At 35.4% G+C, this 20,901-nt stretch overlaps 2 protein-coding genes across 2 annotated transcripts; both read right to left on the reverse strand.

Moving 5' to 3' along the window:
* Positions 1 to 1,387: 1,387 nt before the first annotated feature.
* On the reverse strand, positions 1,388 to 3,120 carry LOC129243007 (zinc finger protein 862-like). Its single transcript, XM_054880057.1, is given in 2 exon segments — positions 1,388 to 2,350; positions 2,431 to 3,120. Coding segments are annotated over 2 exon segments (1,653 nt in total).
* Positions 3,121 to 18,634: 15,514 nt separating this feature from the next.
* On the reverse strand, positions 18,635 to 19,837 carry LOC129243060 (uncharacterized). Its single transcript, XM_054880191.1, has one exon. It carries the CDS (start codon positions 19,835 to 19,837, stop codon positions 18,635 to 18,637), a length of 1,203 nt encoding a protein of 400 aa, XP_054736166.1.
* Between the last annotated feature and the right edge of the window lie 1,064 nt (positions 19,838 to 20,901).

Genomic DNA, 20,901 nt, shown 5'->3' on the forward strand with positions numbered 1-20,901 from the left:
CATACTGTATATTTCATCTAGCAGTGTACCTTGTGTCATTTCTTTCACCGTGTTTACTAACAAGCTTTCAACATTACTTAAATCTATGAAATTGTCATTTTTAAGATAAACTAAATATTAGTTCATCAGTTTTATATTTTATGTTCTGTATTTCTACGGGTAGTTCACTCACCGTGTTTACTCTTAGGTCGCAGATCCTCTTGTAAATTTGGTGTGGTTCAGTGTCCGGCCGGTATCTTAGTTTTAGGGTTGTTTTAATTAACTCCCAGTTGTCGGGTTCCGGCACGTTGAGCACTGCATCCTTCGCTTGTCCTTGGATCGTTTTATAGAATATCGTCCTGGTGGCTTCTCGTTTTAACTCTGGATCTTGTATTGACTGGAGTAGATACTCGACGCTGCTGAAGAATGAATTTATCGAAATGTCCCCTGTTCCTGTGAACGTTGCCAGGTGATTTATGGTTTTAAACAACCGTCCTTGTGCTGCATTGGTGTTGCTAGCCCTGAGTTGCACATAAGCTTGCTGTAATTGTTCCAACTGGCGCTCTGTTCTAATAAATCCGCCTGTGGCATTTGGGTGTTATCGTTCGCCATCCTTGCCTCGTCGTAATTATGTGATCTCTGCTGTCTTCTTGATGCCAGGTTGAGTTGTTCTTTGTTTAGTGCCGCTTGTCAACTTATTTGTAGTTGGGCTTTCTATACTGCACTCCACTGATTTTATACAGGTATCCCTCGTATAACGCGATAGTTACGTTCAGTGTTGCCAGAACCAATCGCAGCAGCGTACTAAAGCGATGATCAAAAAAGTAATAGATTGCTGTACTCCGTAATAGGGTGTACTCTAGCGGAGAAAGTTGAAATTTTTACATGCGCAATAAGTGGCGGCTCAGGCGCTTAGGTTTAAATACGTATTCGTCATTCACAGTTAAACTTAATCAAAATATGTAATGAAAACAAAACAAATTATTTAAAGCGAATTTTTAGAGTATTAAAATATAAATTTTTTAATAACCGTTGAACATACATAAATATATGTATAAATAAATATATATTTATATATGATATATATTGTTGCGATGTGTGGTATGATCCACCTGTTATACTCTCTGGTGTGTGCCAAATTACCGACACCACACTTATATGTTTACTTCAGAACGTTTATTACTTCTAATTAGTTAACAATATTAAATGCTATACCAAATACAATTCAATTAAAGTATTTAATTAATTCAGCTTATTACGATCGACCTCAGCAACGTGCTAGTCTGTCATCTCAATTCTAGTGCTTTTTGACATTTTAGATCAGGGTTGCCATATTACTATTTCGCATTCCTCAACATATACATATATATATTTTATATATTGTTTTGAGATCGAATTTTTTGATTCGTTATTCGTAAAGTTGCTTTCTTTTAAGCAATGAAGCACTTGGTTTCCATGAATAACAATTACCATCATGTGTCTCATCGTGCAAAAGTTGTTTCGCATGCAATATACTATCAATTGTTTTTATTTGTAGTCTATTTCTTTGTTTCGTTTTTAGCAATGTTAATTGAGAAAATATTCGTTCGGCGGCTCCAGAAGAGTGCGGTAAAGATATAAGAGCATTCACTAAAACAGAAATATTCGGAAAAAGTGTCTGATCCATGAAGTTTTTACAAACAATAACTTTTGTCCAAAAGTCAACGAAGTTATCATTCGCCCACTGTTTGCATTCAGTCGTATCAGGCAATAGACGCCATTCAGCGTCTAATTTCTCGACATCATCGACTAAATGAGGAAATAATTTCAGGCTATCAACAGCTATGCTTTGTATTTCACCGCTCAAAGCCTTTTTAGGATCGAAGTAACTAACAAATGTCAACGTTGGATCAAGGAAATCAAAACGCAGTTTAATTTGCGAGGCTAATTCAACGTAAAAATTCAAAGCATTAATACGAAATTTGTGAACTTCTTGTTTATTCAAGTCAACGTTTGTTAGTAGGACTTCTGTTTTGGCGCCAAAATACATTTTGTCTAATGCCATGAATAACCTTGGACTGCACGGATCAATTTTTTTCAGCTCAAGTCTGTCGATATGCTCTCTTTCGATGAAGTTTCTAATTAAATTTCTGTATAAATCATTTACACGACTTAGTAGCAGATGGATTTGTTGCGTCTCTTCTTGAAATATTAGATTAAGCCGATTGACTATTTCCTAAACAAATGACAAAAACGAATAATAGATTTTAGTGATTGGAGTTTTTAATTGCTGCAACATGATTTGGGTCGATTGAAAGTCAAACTCGAAACACTCGTCGGTGAAAAAAAGAATCAAAGCATCCCAGTTTTCTAATATACGATCAACTGCAGCCTGTACAGGAAAAAGCCCATAAATATATGTTCTTAAAGTATAATTGCATGCATTGCATTCACTATAATTCTCTGACTCACCTGAACAGATAGCCATCGAGTTTGGCTAGGACGCAAAATTTTATGCGGTTTCAAGTCAATAAATGTTTGAAATTCTATGAGCCTTGACATTCGTTTGCTGCTGTGTGCGAAGTATTTATACACTCCTCTTGTTAAATCCTCCAAACTTTTCGGTAATTTTTGTGTAGCAGCTGATGAACACAAATGAAGCGAGTGACATACGCAGCCCAAGACAAAAATATTCGGTAGAATTTCTTGAAAACGTGCCCGAACTCCACTTATCTGACCCATCATGACACTGCAATTATCCGCAGCGAGGCCTACGATATTCGATAAAGGTATTGAATTTGATTGAAAATATCCACATACCACGTTAAATAGCGCTTCTGCAGTTCCACTTGTTATTTTGAGCAATCCGAAAAATTTGTCGTTCACTTTTCCATGCTCATAATATCGTACTACTACTGCCAAAGACTTTTCGATGCCTATATCGGTGGTTTCATCGATAATTATTGAGAATTTTTTTTCCTGCAATGATTTTCGAATCAATGATAATTGCTCTTGTGCAATACAATCGGCAGTTAAGTGGGTCGCTTTTGTGCGTGCACACTTGATTTCTTTAGCAATTTTCGAGTCCTCAGCTACAGATGCCACTAATTTCGGTAGATGATCCATTAAAGCGAAAGACAAGTTGTGCTCATGCAAAAACATTGCCATTTTTAACTCTGCAGATTTTACTGCATTGTGCTGATCATTCGGACGTTCAAGTATCTTATCGATTTTTATTGTGGATTTAGCATTCTTCAAATTCTCGAGATGATTCTCAGATTTTTCATGCCGCTGTAAGTGTGTGATTCCATTGTGAAGAGATTTACTGCATGCCTTGCAAAACGCTCCACCATTCCGTTCCTCCAGCTAAAGAAAATTTTTTTTCCATTCATCTTTGAACTTTTGTTTGCAGCTTTTTGTTTTTGCTTTGTTATTATTTTCTTTGTCATCGAAAACCTCAGTAAATATCACTTCTTCATTTGGGCGGTCTTGTTCATTTGCACGGTCTTCTTCATTTGCACGATCTTCACACGCCGACATTGTTTCCGCATCACTTGTTCTTAGTATTTTAGCCTCTATGTCATTATGCACACTTTGAGTATCGTCTAATTTTCGTTTAATAATAAATCTGCAAGACAAAATACGGATTCCTTCTTATACATACATGTAGATATTCTTTTATATTAAATTCTTGTTCATGGTCCATTGAAAAAATAATCCGCAATTATTTCACGTGAGAAAATGTTCAGAAACACTCACCTTTCCATACTGATGTATCAACAGGATTTAATTGACTAAAACGAAAACAAAACACTCACTATCACACTGACATGCTCATCACAGTGACAATTCTCGAACTGAATAAACTTCTAACAAAGCAGTAAAGCTCATTCAGAAAGGCAGAGTCAAATAAACGTCATAACACAGTCAGTAACACAGGATATCACTAATTAACATATCGCACCCTAAATACAAAAGGGTCGCAACTCAAAATGTACTTCTGCTCAAATATGAACGAGACGTTATCAATAAAACGGTCCGCGGATGACATATGGCAAAAATAAATTTTTTGTTTTTTGGTAGGACTGTTATAAGCTTACATGGCAAATTTCAGCGTGATATGTCACATAGTTTGTTTTCTGTGCTACTGTAAACAAGTCAAGCTCGAGTGTGGAAAATTTTGAGTTGTGACCCTTTTGTATTTAGGGTGCGATATATTCTTCCAACATTAGCGGGTTTAATATTTTAAGCCTTTATGGCCAATGCGCACGTTGCAAGTTGCAACGTGTTGTATCGTGTTGTTATACATATTCAAAATTGACGATGTGCAGTAGCGGAGAAATTATTGTCAAAAGGGCGAATGAAACAAAAATATCTCCATACATACATATGTCCTTTTAGTATACATCATGTTTACTTTTATGGCTGCTGCTCGCCCTCTCTCGTTAACAATGGGACTTACATAAGCAGCAATGGATAAAGAGGGTTTCCCAATACGTCTTTTATAAAACATTTTTTTCAAAATTTGGCTGAAATTGTAATTTGAATTTTGAATTTTGAATTTATTTATTACTAGTATAATAATACATTATAATTTACAATAAACTGTAAGTCCTACAGAGACTATTAAAAGTCTGTTCGTAGGCTAGTAGCATTTATAATGACAATCTTACAAACTAAATATAACATTTAACAAAATAAATTTTGTATGTAACATACGTAATATACATTTGACTTACTAACTAACTAACAACAAACTTACTTATATCTAGCGGTTCTATGAAGAACATAAAATAATTTTCTTTTTTTTCTTTTTATTTTACAATGAAATAGCGCGATATTAACAAATATCATAGGTGTAAATTAGTTTTTGTTAACCAGATTTTTATATCTTTTTTATTTTTGTCGTTATTTACATCATAGGCTTTTAACCTCTTTGGAAGCTGATTAAATATTTTAATGCTATGGTTTATGTAACATTTTGAACCAATACGTAATTTACATTTTATGTGCTCAATTTGTCTATTTCTAGTATTTATTATCCTTGATAGAAAAGAATTCTTTAAGTTATTGTAATTTTGTATTAAAGCTGTAAAGTAGAACAACTTTTTTATCGAAAGAATGTTGTTAATATTTAAGGAAAACATGAACAATTTTTTTCCTGTTTCCTCTTAGAATTGGAAATTGTAATAGATTTCATATGAAGTGTAATAGCGTAATAAACTGAGAACAAATGTAATAGATCTATTACAATTGTAATAGTCTGGCAACACTGGTTACGTTCCAGAAGAATTGCGCGTTATGTAATTCCGCGTTATCTAAAACATAGTTTTCATATAAATTTGGGGGTTATGTTCCAATAGGTTTTTTTTTTAATAAAATACATACAAAATAACAGATGCACATATATTTCAACTCAATACTAAAGTTCAGACTTTCTTATACAATTAAAAACACAAGATATGAATAATAATACATATGTACATACATATTTCAAAATTCAAAAAAACAAAATTTAAATAATTAATATATGTGCACATTAAAAAATTTAAAAACAAACTAAAACAAATTAAAGGTTTATTAAAAACTTTATTGTTATTCTTCAAACTTCATATGGTAATTAATCTGTTTCACTGTCTTCAAAGATTTTTGCACGTGGGCGTTTGGGGGAGCACAAGGTTCATTAGAAGATATTTCTTCAACATAGTTTTCGCTATTGGATAAGAAACTAGTTGTGGGACCTTGTGGTTCTTCTACTGGTTTTATAATTGCAAAATCTGTTATCAGTTTTTGGTGGGTGGTTTTTTTAAGCTCCTTTTCAATTTCGTAATAAGGTGCTAGATTAATATCTATTTCCCTTATTATTTTGCTGGATCTCTCCAGCGAAGGATCATTAGTTGTAAAGAAAGATTTCATTTTCTCAACCAAACTTAAACCCTCTCGTATCCGCTTCAGAGTGAAACTGGGAATTGATTCACAGATATCTTCTACCGAAGTGACGTCATCTTGTGCGAGATTTGAGACGGATGGAGATTCAGTTGTTAATTGAATGTTTGCCGAATATAAAATGCTTTGAACGTTGATATTATACCTTGGACTAACGGTTGAATGATAGACGTGGTACTAGGTGGTAGGAACACTATTTCCACATTGGGATGGTTTAAGTCTTTTGGATGTCCAGAGGCATTATCAAGTATTAAAAGCACTTTGAAATCGATGTTCTTAATCTTTAAATAAGTTTCAACCTCAGGTACAAAGCAATTTAAAAACCAATCTCGAAAAATACTGCTTGTAACCCAAGCCTTGCTATTTGCCCGCCAATAAGCAGGTAACTTGGATTTATCGACATTTTTCAACGCTCGTGGATTTAACGAGCTGTTTATAAATAAAGGTTTTGTAATGTAGTCACCAGATGCATTACTACAGAGAAGTAGAGTAATTCTGTCTTTTGCGGCCTTAAAACCCGGTGCAACTTTTTCATTTTTCGAAATGTATGTCCGACGCGGCATTTTTTTCCAATTTAGACCTGTTTCGTCCGCATTAAAAATTTGTTCTCCCTTATAATCACCTTCTTCAATGATTTTAGCAAGAGTTTTAGGGTAAACCCTCGCAGCTTCTACGTCTGCCGATCCAGTTTCACCTTGAACTTTAATATTGTGTAATCCAAAGCGAGATTTAAAGTTTTCGAACCAGCCTTTGCTAGCTAAGAATTCCTGCTTAGATGTTTTGGTTACTAGGACTGCATCTGAATTACTTTCTTTTAAATGTGCACAAATTTTAAGAGCTTTCGTCTTAATGGCATTTGTACTGATTGGCATTTTATTTGTAGCACAGTCTTCTATCCACAACACTAACGTTTTTTCCATTTTTTCTATTAAAAGATCACGCACACGTGCAACTCTTTTTGTGCTTATTGATGACCCAGCAGTAACAGAATTTCTAATTTTATTTTCATTTTGTTTAATGGTGCGTATTGTGGATTCATTTAAACTGAGAGATTTTGCTATTAATAATGCTTTTTCACCACTCCTTAATCTATCCAGAATCTTAATTTTGTCATCCAATTTAATAAATTTTCGCTTTAGCGTTGGTTTTTCGGCAGTTGAAATTTCACTATTCATGGCTGCAAAAATTAACATATGTATGTACATTGTAAATAAAAAAGAAAATTACCAATAACAAAAACTTACATACATACCTATCTTCGATCACAAATATAACTTATGCTGATACTTAAATGTATTAAATTTCTAAAAAGAAAAATTGTTTCCTTATTAAACACCTGATATCCACAAAAGTTCACACTGTACTGATAATATAATAAATATTAATGAGCAAGAAGAGTATGAATGCCGTAAGCATGCCTGGTATACTCACACATGTTGTGAAGGCAAAAAAGGGTAATTCCCGGTTTACATTAAAAATACATTACATATTATAATAAATTAGTGTTACCAGATTTTATAATTATGTATTTTCCCCTTCGCGTTATATAAGCCTAAATTTCGCGTTGTACTGAAACCTAATTTTTCCAAATCGCGTTATATCGAAACCGCGTTGTATAAGACCGCGTTATACAAGGGATACCTGTACTTAACTGATTTTTAGTTTTTTCTTCCGTCGGCCGATATATAACTTTTCTATTTTCGACTGTTCTTTATTAATATCAAATCTGAACTAAAAACTATGTTCTTACAATCTACCCTAAATCCCTACTTGCGGTGTAGCTATTCAACGATGAGTTTGTATTGGTATAGATTCGCCGGCAGCTTTGTTTGTATGTTGGTACGAATGTATTCTCAGCTGCATTCCTCAAGCTGCCCAAAGTCACGTACGTTAATTGACGATCAGCTTGACTGCTGTGAGGTTTATTTACAAAATCCAAAAGCCAAGCAGGCGTGGGAGTAAGCTGTGCGATCTAATTACAAACAGCCAGTAACGTGGGAGTGATTCAAGGGAATCATCAAACCTCTGTTTTAGCTTTGCAAGTGTGCAATGCGCTAACTTCTCCTCCTATTAAGACGAGCCGTCCTCGACTCGTGCCAAAATTTCCTCTACTGCCCTCTGAGTTTTTACTTTATTACTTGCTAATTTGTTTCTGCGGTGGATGAAAAAAAATTGCTATTACGATCAATAATAATGGAGGAAAAGAAAAAATCGTCCACAACAAATTACGATGGACAGATATACCCTCCTTCAATTCGTATGGTGTTCCAAGTAATTAATGGATACGGTTTTTGGAGGATGTGGTTGGATATAAGTCGGTTCCCTTTTTGTCACGTAAGTTGTATCATTTATGGTGATAGAGTCACGAAAAAGAAGCAGATACGTTCCCCTTATTTCCAATTTTCGTTGATCAAATTTTGTCGTTGGTTGCACGTTGTTAAGAATAATGATGCCCTCTTCTATTTTTTGAACTGATGGTATGTGATATGCCGATTCTGATGAACAATTGCTGTGTTATTATTTAGCATTTGACCCAAGCAATCTGAGTGAGCCGGTTTGCACACTTTAGCTACCAAAGTGTCATTGCAGTTCTCGAGTGGTGGAAACGTATCGCTACATTTTGCCGCAAGCGTGGTCTCTAGCTTTACGATACTGTTATTATGGACTATAGGATAGATTTTTAGGAATCGACAGAAACTTTTAACCTTAGGAACCTTATAGTATATATAGTAAATAACATCAGAACTTTGCAAACTTTTTACCTTAGATACTACAAGTAAATTACTTAAACTAAAGGGTAACTGTTCGGAATTGAACGCTTGATCCATCTCTTCGTCATCCAAAGCAAGTGAATTTATGATATTACTTTTTGCCAACACAATGGAGAGTGTTAGTCTGTTTAGTTGGCTGATTATATGGTTATTTCTTCTTACCAAATTTTCACAGATCCATGTTTCCTCGTCTTTCAATATCCAATCCGTTTGATTTCTGCGAAGTGTATTGATTTGGTTGGTAATTGCGTTAATTCTATTTTGTTAATTGGAGTTAATTCTAATCTGCCTATTGTTGTTTTCTATTAACATGCTTTCCTTTGTCAAGAGCAGTTCAAAATCCTCGTGGTCCGGGGTACCGGCTATAAATTTCAGGGCGGACCCCAGAAAATCTATTGACCTTGCAATTCTCTAGGTATTTCCAAAGTGCGAATTATGTGTAGTATTTCCTCACCTTGTTGTTTCAAAATATTTTCGTTCACTACCTGATTTTTTGATTTTGATGTGAACCATCGGCTTTCGTAAGCTATCTGGCGATAATCTGTTAAGTTGGTGGTGTGCACGAGGTAAATTAATTCATTATAAATAGCCACATTTCCCCGAGGAATGGTGATAACTTGTGAGGAGGTGTAGTCAATTAAATTGGCTCTAGTGACGGAGACTAGGGCAAGCGGCAATCTGAAATTGATTTTATCGTAAATTACTTTTATGAATTTTCCTGCCTTCTATCTGTACTGTTGTACCTAAATCTCTTTCTATTATTTTTTCCACGAACACCTTCTCAAATTTACTTCCCAATCGCTTATTTCGACGAAGAAACACCCTTTCACCAGGCTGATATGTTTTGGTTATTCTTTTCTCATTCAATATATTCAATACCAAATTCTGGGCTCTTATTAATTTATCTCTAATTTCCCCAAATTTCTCCGCTGGGCAGTTCTGCAAAATTTCGATTAGTTTCGAATCTACAACCGAGTGAATTGTTCTGTTGTACTCGTAAGCAGCAAGCAAAATCAAATCTTTAACCTCGCTTATCTGCTGCTATGCCTTCACGCATCTGGATATTTCCAAAAGGGTTGAATGAAACTTTCCGACCTGTCCGTTGCTTTCGCTATGTAAGGTGGGTACGAAAAACTGTTCTATAGAGAAATGATCGCGTAGCATGTTTCTAATTAAATTTGAAGTAAACGCTCTTTCGTTATCTGTGACAATTGTTTTAGTGATTTGGAACATACCTAATACCTCTAATAAAGCTTCTTTTATATCAATGGTACATCTTGAAATAACAGGTTTAACAATTGCAAACTTTGAAAACCTATCAACAGTAGTTAAGAATAGCTGCTTTCCAGTAATTAAAATGTCTAAGTGGAGAATTTCTCCTGGGCGCTCTGGGATTGGAGTTCTCCCAATTTCCGGATCTGGTGGTTTTCTTTGGTATTTATTTTCCAGACAGATCTTACAATTTGATACAGCTGACCTGAGCATTTTCCTCATGTCGGGAAAGTAGTATTCTGATAGAATTTGCTTAAAATTCTCGGACAGAGATCGATGGGCACGGGCATGCTCCGTTGCTATTGCTTCCTGTTGATCGTTCGGATTAGTTAGATCGATTACAAATTTTTCCGTATGAATAAATTTAACCCCCGGGAATGCTTCGACAAGAGGTCCCTGGATCTCTGATAGTGTCGGAAGATCGCAACAAGAGCTAGGGTTTACGAGTTTCTTGAGATTATGCAACAAATTTACTATTGTGTCGTAATTTATAGTGTAACGAATTTTTTTCTGAAAAATTATTTTTGTACTTTGGTGATAATGATCCCCCTTCGTCAAAATGAATTGTCTTTTGAATTGGTTTACTGGATACTGGATAGTTTTAATTGTGTTTGAGAGCGATGACTCGCTATGTGCTGTAGCATCTGTATCACTCATATTATTCAAAAACTGACGGGACAGAGCGTCTGCTACGACGTTGTCTCTGCCGGGCTTATAAACAAATGTTGGCGAAAATTCTTCTATGAACGCACGCCATCGCTTCATTTTTGTATTAAGATTTTTGTTCGAAATGGCGAAAGTTAAAGGCTGGTTTTGTCATAATCCGGATAAAACAGCAAAACATCTTCCGATGCCAAAATGCTTTTTACCCTCTTAAATGCTTGAATGGCCTCGTCATCAAGGACTATTTTAGTGTGTTTGGACTTGTGGGATGACACATGACCATTCTCCCCCCGAAGGTACTTTGTTAATGGTTTGACGATAGACGCATAATCCCGTATAAACCTTCCATAGTATCCTGAAAGACCCAAGAAAGAGTGTAATGCGCGAAGTGTTTCCGGCTTCCTATAGTCGATTATGTCCTTGACCTTATTTGGACATGTTTTATCCCCCTTCGAGAGACAATAAAGCCAAGAAACTCAACCTCATCTTTAAAGAATTTAGTCTTTGCTGCTGAAACTCGCATACTGGCCCTTTCCAACCTCCCCTGTACCTTATCGACATGTTGAATATGAGACTTTTCGTCCCTTGAAAAGATGATTATATCATCCATATAAACTTGGCAACTTTGGCCAATGTCGTCTCTCAAGACATCATCAATAGCCCGTTGAAAGATACTGGGCGCATTCTTTAACCCGAATAATAATACAATATTTCTATTTCCTTATTAATGAATCCTACCGCCGAAACCGGGTATGGATAAGATCGGGTGTAAATTGGTTCCGAGGAAGTGGTACGAATTTTAGCTTTGATCTTAGTATTAAATGGCAAAGCGCGGTTAGGTTCGGCAAAGGCCTTAAAATTCTTTTTAATCTTACGGAAATCGTATCCCACTATACCATCGAAGCCCTTTATGTTAGGAAGAATGAAGAAAGTTGAGATTTGACCGTAAACTGTCTCTCCACAGGGGTAATTCCCTTTAGGAAGCTCAGTTTTTTGAAGTTCCTGTATCAATCAGTAACCTAAGCTCCTGACTACTTTTAACATAAAAAGCTATAGATATTCATAGTTTATTTTAACAGTTAGATTTATACTATTTTAAAATGAAGAGAGAAAGAGCAAATGGGGACACAACAAATAAATATATAACTCACATAGTTAATTATTACAGTTAGATTTATAATCTTTTAAAATGAAGAGAGCGAGAGCGAAAGGGGAAAACTACATATAATATATAACTTGTCAGTCAGCCGCGAGGTTCATTGATATTGTCCGTAATGTGCACGGGCATACATATGTACTTACAAACATATGAGTACACATACTGCTTTTACTATTGGGCAATTTTGACCAACTTATACAGGATAAGTGTTAAGTTAATTATTATTGTATTTAAAGGGATTTTTTAAAAAATTCCTTTTATTTCGCAATGATTTGTTTAAATGTTTAATTAATTGGTAAATTCTAGTCTAAAAACAAAGGCTATTGACGCCGACGCTAACAATTTACGTGCTCCGAACACACGATCAATTTTTTCAAATAGCTGTCGCAGTGCCGAACAGTTCTACCGTTAAAATTTTGGAATACAAACTCCAATTAATTTGTAGTGCTTAGAAAAGTGGTGCTAGGCTTGGTTAAGCCTTCTCTGGACATTTCATTAACCCAAGTGAAGTTAGGCTCATTAGAAATGTGTTCTGTCAATCCCAGCTTTTTTATGATGAAGCCTGCAACGTATTCAATTGCATCCTCGTGAAGACTATCCAACTTTTCTCCCTGTTGAAGCTCGTTGGGAAATGGTAACTCGCTGCAAAACGAGATCTCCTCCAATATCATCTTACCATCAGAAATAAATCTTTTTGGACTCTCGACTGATGTATCACTCAGGCGAAGCCACTCGGTTTCATCTGATTCCACGTTACCACGAGCACCAAATTTACAGTGTTGCGGGCTGTAATTAATTAAATAATGATAAATGTACTTTTGTTCATAACTTATGCATACTTACTTAGTAGGTGCTTCCGCAACCTATATTTGAAATGCATGGGGCTCGGATTGTCAAAGTGCCTACCTTTCGCGCGCATTGACAAAAAAAAAATGCTTTATGATATCCTGGTTTAATCGGTAGGTTAGGATATATTGAATGTCATAGCGGTCATATCTATGGACATATCTATAATATATAAATCTCTGAGCAAGTTGTTGCTCATTAGCACACCCTTTTGAAAGGTAAAATGTATGAGAAGAAACACGTCTGTTCATTTTATAATGAAGAATGCAAGTGACGTTTATTTCCTATTAATTCATTTTGGCAGTTTTATGCTGTCATAAATCATTTACAGTGTTGGATATGTTAATGTATATGTAGCTATGCGCAAGCAAGTGATGTGTACTTCAACTCTGCTAATAATACATTACAAAAGGGTAGCATCGTTTTTCGTCCATTCTTTCCAAAAATGGTAGTTGGTGCAGCAAAATCATTCCGAAAGGCTTTTTTGTTGGCATGGATTGAAAATTTGTGAATTTCCGCTTGAATATGTCGAACCAGTCGTTCACAATCGATATGAACTCAGCTGTTTCGATCGCATTGTAAATATCATGCCCTAATGCATAACACCTTCTGATAGCACTTACAGTACTGTTCGAAAACAACTGAGCAGCCAACTTGACCTTCTGACGACCAGCGTGGTGCACTGTGAGATGTGCCTCCGATATTTTGTAGGCTATTGAAGCGTCTGAAGCTGATGTTAACGTAAGCAACTGGGCTATTGTTCTCGACGTCAGAAATTTATCTTTATAAATATATCCTGTGTCAAGGAAGTGACTCCGAATCAGCTTAAGCGCCTGTTGCTATATTTGAAAACCACGTTTGCTCCAAATAAGAGATATAATTATAGAGCATTATAACAAATATTTATGCACCCATATCCGCTACCATTCCTACGACAGTGAACCCAGACTCGTGAATTTTTTGTACTAAATTGTCCAAGATGCATTTTGTGATTTTGCAGTAGTACGCACAGAAGACTGGCTGCTTCCAAGAGGACCACGTGCAATCACAATTTGAACGTATATTAGTTGCACTGGCTTCGAATGGTATCATTCGTGTCGTATTCGTATATTGCTTCGACTTTCATTTCATCGAAACAAAGTTTGCACAGCCTATCAGCAACATATGCTTCTTTCGCTCTCCGCATTATATTTAAGGAAAAGTTCAAGACTCCATCGTCTACCTTTACCTTCAGGAGCCATTTTCGAATGGTCGATTCTCCTGGAAATGGATACCCATTCTTGCACAAGTGCACGTATGCCCTTGGTCCGGCTGCATGTAGAGAAATAGCGGAAGAAATATCGTTCCAAGTTCAGTGAACGTTTTTGTCGCCATCTCTTAGTTTACGCACCTGTCCTTCTGTAAAAATGGTCTGCACACTAGTTTCGAGCTTCTGATATTGAGCGAGTTTGTTTTTAAGTTTCTCTACTTCTACTTCAAGAAATGATACTCGACAATCTTCATATGATCTAGAGTACAAACTTCATTTATTAAAAAAATCATGCTGTGAAATTAAATTATATTAATATTTACTCGGATTTGGGTTGAAACATCCACGTCCAATTTAAAAGAATTATTATTTAATTCATTCTAACTGCAAATGCTTTCAATAGCAATAGGTAAAGCATCTTCAGATAATTTCAACCGTTTTCGATTCGCCCCAGATATAAAACCCTCTGCAGTAAAGTGTAGCTACAGTGAGTCACAGTTAAAGTGAGCCACACTTCCTAGTCATCAGATTTAGTAGAAATTTGTTTAAAAATACCACAGATTGGAAAAAAGGTTTATGTGTTTTTATTGTTTGAATATTAGCTTCAATAATTCATCGCTTACATGAAGAACTTTCTTTGTTTATTATAAAAAAATGAACAAAAACTAAAATAATTCACAAATCTATCTCACACTGAAAGTGAGCCACCTTTGGCGGAAATAACGGCTTTTAGACGTCGGGGCATTGATTCTAATAACTTACAGGTATATGTGGAAGGAATTGCACGCCGCTCGTCTTGTAAGGCATCTAAAAGACTTTGTTTTGCAGAAATGCTATGTTTCCGCAGGTTTTGGTCAAGACGGAACCATAAGTTTTCAATTATATTTATATCTGGAGACTGCGGTTGTACTTCTAATACGTGGGGGCAGTTATATAATAGATATTCCCGCGCAACAAACGACTTGTGCTTAGGATCATTGTCCTGGTAAAAATAGAAGTCGCCTTCGATCCCTAGTTTTTCGACACTTGGCTTAAGATTTTGCTTCAAAACGTCTATATAAACGTATTTATCCATTATGCATGGAATATGTTGAAGATTTTCAGTTCCACCACCTGCCATGCAGCCCCAAACCATGACGGAGCCACCGCCGTGCTTCATACTGGGAGTTAGGTTTTTCGGCTGAAACTCAGTGTTTTTTGTCGCCATTACCATCTTCTTACCGTCAGAGCCAAATAAGTTAAATTTACTTTCGTCTGTAAAGAGAACCTACAAAAATATTATTATAGCCTCTACGTTGCATTATACTGTTATGAACCTTTTGCCTGAAACTCATATCCTTGTAGACATATTTCAGCGCAAACTCCAACCTTTTTTTTCGATTTTTGCTGCTAATAAATGGCTTGTTTCTGGCCGTACGACCATTATAACCATGCTTTCTGAGAACTCTTCTTACAGTTTCGGGGTTAACGTGGATATTTAGCTGCTCCTCAACCATCTTCCTAAATTTTGGAGCACTAAGATGAGGATTATTCTTCACTTCCCGCAAAATAAATGCCTCGTCCCTTTCTGAAAACGCCTTTTCTTCGCTTTCTTTCTGCTTGTTTCCTACTCTTCCTCCTCTAGTAAAGCGATGTATGATGTGCTGGACAGTTCCTCGACTTTTATTCACATATTCCGCAATTTTTCTTTGGGATTTTCCTTTTTTAAAAAGATCAATTACTAACTGTCTAATTACAACACTTGTTTGTCGACCCACTTTATAACCCGCTTGATAATAAACAACTAAAACACTAAGAATAAGATGCAAGCGAAAATTAATATCCAAAAATACATATCCCGTTATTTTAAAAGAAACAATGTTAGGTGGCTCACTTTGAGTGTGACGTTAGTTTGTGCGTTTGTTTTTGTTCTCAAAACATTTAGTTTTACTGCTGAGCAGTGCTGCCAGAATCTTCCAAGCTAAAATTGCTAGATTTTTGAAGAAAAATTGCTAAAAGTTGCTAAAAATTTTCTGAAAATTGCTAGAAAAATTGCTAAGCCATTAAAATCTTAATTTTCAACAAATGTACATATTTATTTAATGAAACGTAGAAATTATTACTGAAAACACTTAAAAATAAAAAAAACCAAACAATTTACATTTAAAATTCATTACTTAATCAATTTATAAACTAAATCAGTCTTAAACTAAAGGATACTTAAAATATTGTCTAGCTCGTCAGCTTCACATACATCAGAATATTTTTCACTGCTTGTTATTTGACTCAAATATTCATTTGGCAGGACATAATTATGGCAACATTTGCCATATCTTTCTAGTCCATATCTGTAATAATATTCGAAGTTAAATATGTTCCATTTGTATTTTGGTGAAAATTATTGCATTTAATGTTTTAAGGCTCATGGCGTTGCGTAATTTGCTCTTAACGATGTTCATTTGTGAGAATATCCGCTCAACTTCTGCATTCGACCACGGCAGAGAAAGAATTTTTAAGGCGAATTCCGCTAAGTCACTAAACGGATTATTATTTCCAGCGTCTTTGTACTTAATAACTTCCGTCCAAAATTTGCTGGTGTCCTCTACAAACTCCCATTTTATAAAATTAATTTTTTCAATTTGCAATTGAATATTTTCAATGTTTTTACATTCAAAATATTCTAATACTTTGAAAATTTCTTTACTTTTTGAAACTTTTAGCATGTTTTGTACAGAAAATAAATTTACCAGTTGCATTATTTCTATATTATCTGGCAACCTAGAAATTGTAAAAAAATTATTGTAAGATATGAACTTAAACCAAAATTCCCATATTACCTTTCACGTAGTTGGATTATTAATTCTTTAACAAATTCCATGCAAATTTTTCTAATTTCCAGCTCCTGTGATAGAAATTGAGCCACTTTAATTTTTTGCTCAAAAGCATAGCCCAAATACATATTAGGCACTGCTGCATTTTCCAAATCATCTTCTAAAATGTTAATTTCATGATCTGGTGGTATTATTTTAGATTTAAGCGAATTTATGGCCACAATTACATTGGAAAGTAATTGGGTTGGGTTTCCATTCCGTGCTTGGAAGTTTTTATTAAGACTTTGCATCTCTTTTAGAATTGGCTTTAAAAATACCAAATACAGATAATTTGTATCGTCTTTATACAATCCGTTTAGAATGTGAGCTTTGTGACACTTTTCAGTAGTAGCTGCTAACTCGAAATGCAGCTTCAGCTCCGTCCACTGATCCACGATACGAGAAACCGCACTCTCTATCGACAACCATCTTGTGTCACATACTATCGGTATTTTTAAGGGATTCTATTGAAACAGACATTTAACAATTACACACACAAAACAACAAAGTTTTACTGTATCTATCCATTTTTAATACATTAGTTATAGACAATCACAATTCGGATTATTTTTGGTTAATACATATATTTGTATGTGTACCTTGTTATCATTTATGCATTGATACATCTTTTTATAATTTAATTGGCGACTACAACTTTTCGAAAACCAGGAGTAAGTCTCATGCACAAGAAATTCCAGGTTGTCCGGTAAAACTTTTGTGCACGACTTTGTAACAGCTAGTTGAACTGAATGACATACACATTTTAAAAGTTTCAGAGAGGGAACTGATTTCCTCAACTCTGTGTATACACTCTTTTTGGAGCCAGTCATTACATTAGCGTTGTCAGTGCCTATGCCAATTAAATTGGATATTTTTAAATTATTTGATAAAAGCAATCTTTTTACAGCATCTGCTATGGAAATGGCGTCTCCAGCATCGATTTGCTCGAGTCCTAGAAACGTTGATACTACATCCCATTTACTCTTACTGAAGTAACAAATAGCAACTCCTTAAGATTTAACAATATTTACAATTACATATTAATTAACATAAATACATGTATATACAAGCTAATATTTACTTAGACAAAAAGCTTACCAAGAATTTTTTCGACGCTGATGTCAGTAGACTCGTCCAATAGAAGACTAAAGCCTGAGTCTCCGATGTCGCTTCTTAAATCGCTAATAAAATGCATTGCCAGTACATTTTTAATGATGTAGGTGCACTTCGTTCTGCCTAGTTTTATATTTGCAGCAGCTTTGCAAGCTGAAAACTGCTCAACACACAACTTCGACAAATGATCACTTGTCGCAATGGCTGAGTGTTTGGCAATATGCAGACATAGTGCTGCTTCCTGCTCCTGCGTTTTGGTCGACTTTGGAACGAAATGCAACTTATTTTTCTGGGTACATGCGCCCATCACAGCTACATGTTTTTTTGAGGCAGCGTGGTGGCGAATGTCAAAAAGCTTTGCGCCTATTGAGGATTTGCAGTAGGCACAATATGCTCGCGTTGGATCAGTGCAATCCTTGCGAATCCATTGCTTAAACTCCTTGTCTTGAAGCCAGGCATCACGAAAATTTTGCTTGTAGACTTTTGGCATTTTGATCGCTTTGCTATCACCAAACAAATCCAAAGAGTTACCATACACAATAAAGTTGTTCATATAAACGAACCACTGAAATAAATACATGTTCCGATATCTTTGCGAACCGCTTTCATCGTAATTTGTGCAATCGATGACAAAAAGGTATAAAAAATGAAAAAACTCTGAAGAAAAATATAAAATTTGCGTTTTTTATAACAAAATTGCTAAAATTGCTAAGAAAAAATAAAAAGTTGCTAGATTTGTGGCTAATAGCATTTTATAAAGAAAAGTTGCAAATTTTTTTAAAAGTTGCCAGATCTAGCAACTAAATTGCTAAACTGGCAGCACTGCTGCTGAGTCACGCCCTAATAGTGATTGACTTCCCTTTTCAATAACATAAAAGGTAGCAATCATTTCTGCATGCGCTGCAGCGATTGGCGCATCAAATACCTGCAACACTTTCAAAAGCTTATCCGCGGCATACACTTTGAATTGATTGGGAGAGTGGGACCAGATGTTCCACACTACGGCCTGTCCGTTTCGTAATTTCGACCAATCTCCTTCACTTATTAAATTAAATCGAGATCCAGAATCAATTACCATGTCAATCGTTTGACCACCAACAGAGCATCTTATCATCTCATCGCCCGTATCACTATCAATTTTGAAACAGTCAAACTCCCGCATATCTTCAGGCATCATCTCACTCTCATTATTTATGCAACGCACTCTAGATGTTGTCATGCGCCGCCGTTTCAAGTTATCATAACCACTACTTCCGTGTTCGCGTTTGACCCTTTTTGTTTTACACTTCACTGCAAAATGACCCTGTAGCATACATTTATTGCATTTAGCATTCTTAGCCGGGCAGTTAAAGTTATTACGCGTATGCCCTTTACGCCCGCATCTATCGCATTCAGCAGTATCGAAATTAGTTTTGTTAGCGATTTTGTTTACGTTCAGTGGTACTACGTCAGACCCCATTGTTGTCGTTTGGCTTTTTATTGATTCGTGTATCTGACACATTTCAATAACCTGCGTTAAATCATGTTCTTTTTCAAGGAGTCGTTTTTTTAAATCTATTGGTGCCCACGCATCGATAAGTTTATCTTTTATATTGGTTTCTATAACTTCTTTCTCGGTCTTGCCGAATTGACATTTAGCAGCTTGACCTCTTAGTTTCAAAATGAATTTATTTAGGGTCTCCCCTTCCACTGGTTTCAGGGACCTAAATAGATGTCGTTCGAAAGTCGAGTTCCTCTTTGGAGAGAAATGTTGCGTCAATTTACCCACGAGCACCTCATACGGATCTACACCTTCTTTTGCTTCTACCAGTGCGTCCGGGATGTTATACACGACTTCTTGTAGTTGAGTGCCGCCAAGGTGTAGCAATTTACTTCTTTTCTTAGACGCAGTGGTAATATCTTCTGTTTCTAAGTACAGCGTAAGCGATCGAAGCCATTTTTCCCACTCTGTTCGGATTATCGACTTGTCCATCACGTCGCATAGAAATGGTGCCACACTGGGATTCATCATTTTCTTAGGATAATTATGCCTACAAAAAAACAAATTTTTGCTTTATAACCACGTATGTACATACATATGTACTCCATTAACAGAGTTTTCCGTATGTGAGCAAATTTCGGCTTGACCTCAACCCAACATAAACGCACACCGTCTATTCCTGTGGGAATGTGTTGGTTGTTAATCGTAATGCAGTTAGGCGATCGGCTTTTGAGTAGATGAGGAATGCATGTGGAGTTACTGATGTCTACAATATTTTCCTTTGTACAAATTTTAATTTGATTATGTTCTTTACATTTGCTTTTCTTTCCAAATATTTTATTTTGACATCTTATAATTTTTTCGAATGGTATTTTATATAATCTATTACCTTTCTTTATTGCTTTTATTAATAGGGATTCGCATAAATTGTTGTCAGTTATTGGGATTTCAATTAAGTACACAATCTTAGAATTACTAGAGGCTATCTTAACGTTACTGAATTCAAATGCCTCTTCTATATTAGTGAAGGGAATATTATTTTTCTCAATAATTTCTTTTATTAGTTTCATTTCAGCATTAGAAAATATAAAATAATTTTCGATGATTTGTATTCTGTCAAATTGAACGTTAAATAATATTCGATGTTTTGTATTCTGTCAAATTGAACGTTTTTATTATTTTATAACAATTTAAGTTTCGTAGCTACATAAAAAACTAATATTGAATAACAGTTTTAATTCCTATTCGTTATATAAAATAATATTCGATGTGCTCTTGTCTAAACTTGTGCAATCAATGGCACATCGGCGAAGCAGAATTGGTGTAGGAAACCTTGCGTGTCCGAACTGCTGTTTTTCCATCTTCCCGTTGCATTTTTTTGTGTAGCAACAATTCAGGTCGCTTTGCATTAGGCTGTACTTATTGATCAATACCATTGTTGTTTATTTTGGCATAAGGTGACAATTCCGTTGCTTTTGCACACGGTGCCAATATCATTATCATCTTGTTTGCAATGCAACCCAGTAGTAGCGTACTGGAGGGAAAATGAATGGTTGATCATTGTCATTGTTAACTTATATATGAATTTACAATGC

Source organism: Anastrepha obliqua, chromosome 1 (assembly GCF_027943255.1).
Source record: "Anastrepha obliqua isolate idAnaObli1 chromosome 1, idAnaObli1_1.0, whole genome shotgun sequence".
NCBI classification, from domain to species: domain Eukaryota; kingdom Metazoa; phylum Arthropoda; class Insecta; order Diptera; family Tephritidae; genus Anastrepha; species Anastrepha obliqua.

Excerpts from the sequence above, each read along its gene's own strand:
- LOC129243060 (XM_054880191.1), bottom strand. The coding sequence starts at position 19,837 with ATGATGAATCCCAGTGTGGCACCATTTCTATGCGACGTGATGGACAAG.